Genomic DNA, 6,165 nt, shown 5'->3' on the forward strand with positions numbered 1-6,165 from the left:
GTAGATAGTTGGCCTTGGTTTGTTTCACAAAAGAGCTTAAGATGCCTCCAAGAATAATCAAGATAGAGTTTGCAAGCTCTCTCTCCTATGGAGCAAGATGCTAGATAGTAGCTGGAGATGGAGAGATGATGGTAGAGATCAGCAGGGCAGTGGAAACACCCAGCAGGCTATACATAGCAGGGCAAGGGACAGCTTTAGTGGAAAAAAGCAGCTGGCCCTATGATGTCAACAGAGGACCTATGCTGGCCCAGCAGCAATTGGAGACATGAGTTACTCTTCCATATGTTCCTTATGTGTATGCCCTTCTACATCTTGTCTTCCCATATGTAAGGCGACCCTGAGCAGTGGTGTGTTAACCTGGAGCATAATGCCATGTCTCTGGGTATATGGAAATCTCTGTCACTTATCTTGATGTCCTGTTTAATTGGATGACTTTTGCTTTGAGCAATCCTCAGCTATGTTTTTCCCCCCAGGGCAATGAGGATTAAGTGACTTGCTAGTAAGTGTCAAGTGTCTGAGGCCAGATTTGAAATCAGGTCCTGCAGAATCCAGGGCCAGTGCTTTATCCACTGTGCAACCTAGCTGCCCCACCCCAGCTATGGTTTTAAGTGGTTGATGACTCACAATATGATTTGAAACTGGGGTAGCATTAGTGATGGGTGTTGAAAGGAGGATTGACCTGTGAGGGAGGGTACCCAGGAATTACAAAAAATTGGCCCAGATAATAGTTGACAACATATGATATACGGTATGGTCTTCCAAGGTTGTGGAGAGAGGTGTATGTGCATTAAATGGAGGGGACAGAGTATGGTATTCCTCCACCTTCCCCAAAGCTCCAGGAGCATCAGAAACCAAAGGTTCAGGAAAACATTGTTCTGGGAATGTCCCTAACCATGTCTCTACCAGACGGTTCAGCTAAGTAAACTGGGGGAGCTTCCCACATATAAAGCAAAAACAGCAGCTCAGTCCTCCCTCTCTCCTACGTGGGAGAATGAGGAGACTACATGTCAGCAATCTGTTGTGCCCCTTCTGAAAGATCGCCAACTTTTGCCTCAAATGAATTACTTAATCTATGTATCATTTTTACCTTTGGATTCTCTTGTACTGTTTGTAAGCAAAATAGTCATCTATGGCTGGTTGTTCTGGATTGCAGTAAATGTGGTTGGGGAGACCACCTCTAGAGCAAAGCTTCTTAAACTATAGGTCACAACCCCATATGTAGTCGCATAACTGAATGTGGGGGGTGGCAGAAAATTTGGCAGTAAATGTTTGATTTGTATACCTATTTGGTGGGGGGCGGGGCAATGAGGGCTAAGTGACTTGCCTAGGGTCACACAGCTAGTAAGTGTCAAGTGTCTGAGGCCAGATTTGAACTCAGGTCTTCCTGAATCCAGGGCCGGTGCTTTATCCACTGTGCCACCTAACTGCCCCCCAGGATACCTATTTCATATACCTATATACCTGGAGTTCTGTAAAAATTTCTCAGGCAAAATGGGGGTGTGAGTAGAAAAGTTTAAGAAGCTGGGCTCTAGAGAAGTGAAAGAGGAAGAGCTATTATTTGTAGGGCCACGGTTTTTGGAGGAGAAATTCTTTGTGCCCTGGGACATGACAAAATATTACCCACTACTGGATGGGAACCTGGTTGAAGAGCTTTCTAGCTCAGCTCCTGTGGGCTGCAATTCACTAAAAACACAAATGTGAGGAACTAATAAACAACCGCCCCCATCAATATGATGGCCCTGTGTGAACCTGAGTCAATTCAACCATTCAATTCAATTTAACCAACATTTATTAAGAGCATTTATTAAGTATCAGGCACTCTGCTCTGCAATGAAGTCTCCCAGAGGTCACTGAGCCAGTCAAGAGCCTTGATGAAGGCAAATTGTCTAACATACTCAGTACAGATCTAGTTTATTCCCTGCCCTGTGTCTATTCACTCCTCCATGATTTTCAGGAACTAGAAAGATGGACTGAGATGGGCGGGTAATTTGGGTAAATCCAGAGATGTTACATTAAGGGAGTGCCATGTCAGGCTGAATAAGCAGAGATGCAGCCAGGCAGGGCAGCAGGTGGGTCCTGGCGGTGAGCTGGACATTGGGGTAGTCTGGTGGCAGCTAGCAGGGAGCAGGGGTCACAGGGAAAGGAATCCAGTTCCTGGGGAATAAAGGGATTAGGCACCAAAGCAATGACTTCAGGTTCACAAACAAGACAAGAACACAGTTAACGAGGTGGCGGAGCGGCTTAATTACAATGGACAATGTAAGAGTCCAGTTACTACAACGGAAGTACAAGCTCAGCAAACAGTAGATCTGATTTGATTGGTACAAAGCCCTCGTCTATAAATCCATTCAATTCCACGGATATTTATGAAATACTGACCCATGAATCATAGTGGATGTTGTGCATATGAAAATGAAATGTGTCAGCTTCTGTCCTCAGAATTTACAATCTAGGAGGGACATTAAGATGTGCATACAGATAAATGATATAAAATACCAAAAGGAAGTGTTTAAACAAAGCAGATCTGTGGTGGGAATGATCATTTTCTGAGCTGGGCCCTGAAAGATCTTTCCCCAGCCTAGAGGCTGGACCAATCCCAGAGTGTCAGGACATATTTGAACCCTGTGGTCAGATCCCTGATCCCAGAGCCCAGGATGGGTCAGGGAGTGAATGATTCTAACCATGGGGACCAGAGGAATCGATCCCCAATCCCCATTCCTAGACACAGTTCTCTTGTGGAAGCTGCTCTCTGTCCTTTTCCAAGCCTGAAGGAGAGGACACGACCCCAATCCTAGGATGGGGTGCCCTCAGGAGGTCAACCGGAACACAGAGGGTGGGGGCGTGAGAATAGTTCCTCTTTGTCTATAGAGGATCTCTGATCCTTATCATCGGTGAGAGCATAAGATGAAATCTCACGGATATTACACAGCTGCTCTCATTTTATTTCCTGGGTTGGCTGTCGGGCCTCTGGTTACCTCTGTTGTTTAAGTAGTGTCCAGTCCCGTGCTGGTCATTGAAAGTAACAAGATGAGGGACACAAGGCTCTGAAGTGACCTTCCATTCTTCAAGAGCAGCGGAGCCTTGTGGGAGCCCCAGCCACCATCTTCTCTGAGACTTTGAAGGAACATGATGCAAGAAGCACAATGCAACCCGAGCTTCTCAACTGCCCTGTCAGCCTTCCTAGCCCCAGTGCTGGCTTTGGAGTGTATTGTGGGCCTGGTGGGGAATGGCTTTGCCCTCTTCACCTTCTATTTTCAAACGCAACCTTGGAAGTCGAACACCATTTTTCTGCTGTGCCTAGTCATTGCCGATTTTCTCCTGATTATCAACTTACCCTTTCGGGTAGATTATTATGTGCACAACCAGACTTGGAACTTTGGGCCTGCTTCCTGCAAGGCTAACCTCTTCATGATGTCCACCAACCGCACGGCCAGCATCGTCTTCCTCACGGCTGTTGCATTCGATCGGTATTTGAAGGTGGTATGGCCCCACCACGCGCTGAGCCGGGCATCTGCAGCGTCAGCAGCCCAGGTGTCTGCGGGGCTATGGGGGATCATCGTGATCATGAATGTGCCCCTGCTCCTCATGGATCCCCAGCTCCTCTACTCCGAAGCCTCTTGCCTCAGTTTTACAATAAACACTCAAAACTCTATTGCCCAGCGCTGGCACCACATACTCTATGTGCTGGAATTCTTTCTGCCATTGGGAATCATCCTTTTTTCTATCTTCAACATCATCTTCACCACCAGACGGCAACGACGGAACCTGGGCAAGCAAGCAGGGGTTCGACGGGCAATTCTTGTCCTGGGAGTAATTGTCGCTGTCTACTTTTTCTGCTTCTTGCCCAGCACTGTCTTTGGGATAGCCTCTGTCCTAGCCAAGCGATTCAAGAATTGCCATGCCCTCAGCATCTGTGCAGAGCTGTTCCATGGAGCACTGGCCTTCACCTACCTCAATAGTACCCTTGATCCTGTGCTTTACTGTTTCTCCAGCCCCAACTTTCTCCACCAGAGCAAGATGCTTCTCTGTAGGAGGGACCAGTCAGCTGGAATAAGTGATGAGCGAGAGGGTGATGATGGCAGCCAGGCAGATGGATTCAAGGAAGGTGGACGCAGGAACTTTTCAGGATTAGGTCCAGATATTGGTTTCTAGGTGAGGAACCAAGCAGCCCTTTGCCCTACTCCCTCTGGTCTTATCTATCGTTGGAAAAATATCTGAGAAGCTTGGGTAAAGGGGTTTGATTACTCTGGTCATTAGGCTCCATCATGCAAATTTTGGTGGATGGAAATAGAACCTGCCTTGTAAACTTCCTCTGTCCCAGTCAGCCCTCACTCTTTAAGAAATTCAAAAAGAGATTACTGATTATCTATGGCTGGGGAGGGATGGGTTTCTCAGATGATGTGGTAAGACTCTCCAGGCTCCAATCTCAAACCACTGGTGGGACAGGGCTTGGAAGTTGAAGTGAGCCCTAGGGCTTGGAAAGGCCTTGGGAGATGGACCATGCCTGGATTTTTCAAAGCTAAGTATAGCCATACCTATTACCAGTTCTCCTGTCCTTAATAAACCAAACTCACAGAAGGCACATCTAACCAGGTATCTGTGTTTGTTCCTGTGAGCTTAGCCACAGTACCACATCCCTGAAACTGGGAACAAAATATACAGGAAGCACTTGGGGGTGAATGTGGGGCTACAGTGGGGGGGTTGATGGTGCAAAGAGCCTTCCCTTGGAATATATTTCTGGGTGTTGAGTGGGGTATTCTTAGATAGGCCAAAATCCCAGGTTGAGCCCCGCCATGTATGCTGTAAGACTGATCTTTGTCTTACCTCCACCAAGGAACTATACAGAACTGGTCTGTAGATCATTCCTTCCTCTTTCCACTGAAACCTATCCCCAAAGAAAATGACATCTTATCTTTAGGACAGGGATGCTTTAAATGGCAGCCACTACTAAACTCAATGAGGTCTAGCCTAAAATCATATCTCTGCTAGGGTCCCAAGAGGTAGCTTTGTGGACAGCATCCTCAGGAGTCAAGGAAGTCCCTAAACCTCTCTTTCTCCCCTCAGGGCAACCCAGTAGGGATCTATTCTTTATGAATTTAATCTGAGGTTTTCAGGAGCTCAGGTATATACCTAGGCTGGTTCACCTTTAGTGGAACAAATCCACTTAAAAGTCACTGCCCACCCCTGGGCAAGACAGGTTGATTTTTTTTTTTTTGGCGGGGCAATGGGGGTTAAGTGACTTGCCCAGGGTCACACAGCTAGTAAGTGTCAAATGTCTGAGGCTGGACCCGAACTCAGGTACTCCTGAATCCAGGGCCGGTGCTTTATCCACTGCGCCACCTAGCCGCCCCCAAGACAGGTTGATTTAAGGCAATCTTGATCCAACTCCTAGAAACCCCTCCTTCTAGTGTCCAGCTGGGAAAAGAGTCTGTTCTTCCATCTCCTTTGTGATTTTATCCACTTTGATAGTTACTCCTGAGCCTATTCTTTCTTGAGCAGGTATTCTTTACCTGTTTGTGTGTGTCATGAACCCTTTTGGCAGTCTGGTTAAGGCCTATGAACCCCTTCTTGGAATAATGCTTTTAAGTATATTAAATATATATATATATATATAGTTCATGGTTAAGAACCCATAGTTAAGAATCCCTGTCCTAGAGCAACAAACCACTGTTTGTTTAATGTCTTCACCTACACATTCTCATTCCTTTGAAATAAATTGTAGAGCTGGAAGATCTTTCCAAATCATATAATATAGTCCAAGCTTCTTATCTTCTTATTTTTATAGAGATAAAAATGTAAAAGCCCTTGGGCTTTATCTCTGAGCTTCTTTACCCATGACCTCACTCTCACCTCCATTTTCCTTTTCTGAAAACTCTCACAAACTAGACACAGCAGAAATCCACAGAATGTCTCCTCTAAAAGAAGAATGATGAGTTTTCAATATGCTTCTCTACTAGTTCCTGCCTTCCCCTTTCCCCCTTTTCCCTACCTCTCATCCCATCCTACCCTCACTCCCTATTTCTAATTTCCTGGAGGTAACAATCCTGGTTGGGGAGAAGGGATTAGAGGGTATTCCTTATTTCTCTTAAATGCTTTCCCTTCCCCATTCCCTATGTTCAATTCAAAAGTCCAATGAAGTAAAGGGAGGATCAGAAACCCCAGCCT

At 46.1% G+C, this 6,165-nt stretch overlaps 1 protein-coding gene across 1 annotated transcript; it reads left to right on the forward strand.

The window, feature by feature from the left end:
* Positions 1–2,931: 2,931 nt before the first annotated feature.
* On the forward strand, positions 2,932–4,516 carry OXER1 (oxoeicosanoid receptor 1). The gene is given in 2 exon segments (XM_043986437.1): positions 2,932–4,082; positions 4,084–4,516. Coding segments are annotated over 2 exon segments (1,005 nt in total). The 5' UTR covers positions 2,932–3,126; the 3' UTR covers positions 4,133–4,516.
* Positions 4,517–6,165: the final 1,649 nt, after the last annotated feature.

Source organism: Dromiciops gliroides, chromosome 2 (genome assembly GCF_019393635.1).
Source record: "Dromiciops gliroides isolate mDroGli1 chromosome 2, mDroGli1.pri, whole genome shotgun sequence".
In the NCBI taxonomy this organism is placed as follows: domain Eukaryota; kingdom Metazoa; phylum Chordata; class Mammalia; order Microbiotheria; family Microbiotheriidae; genus Dromiciops; species Dromiciops gliroides.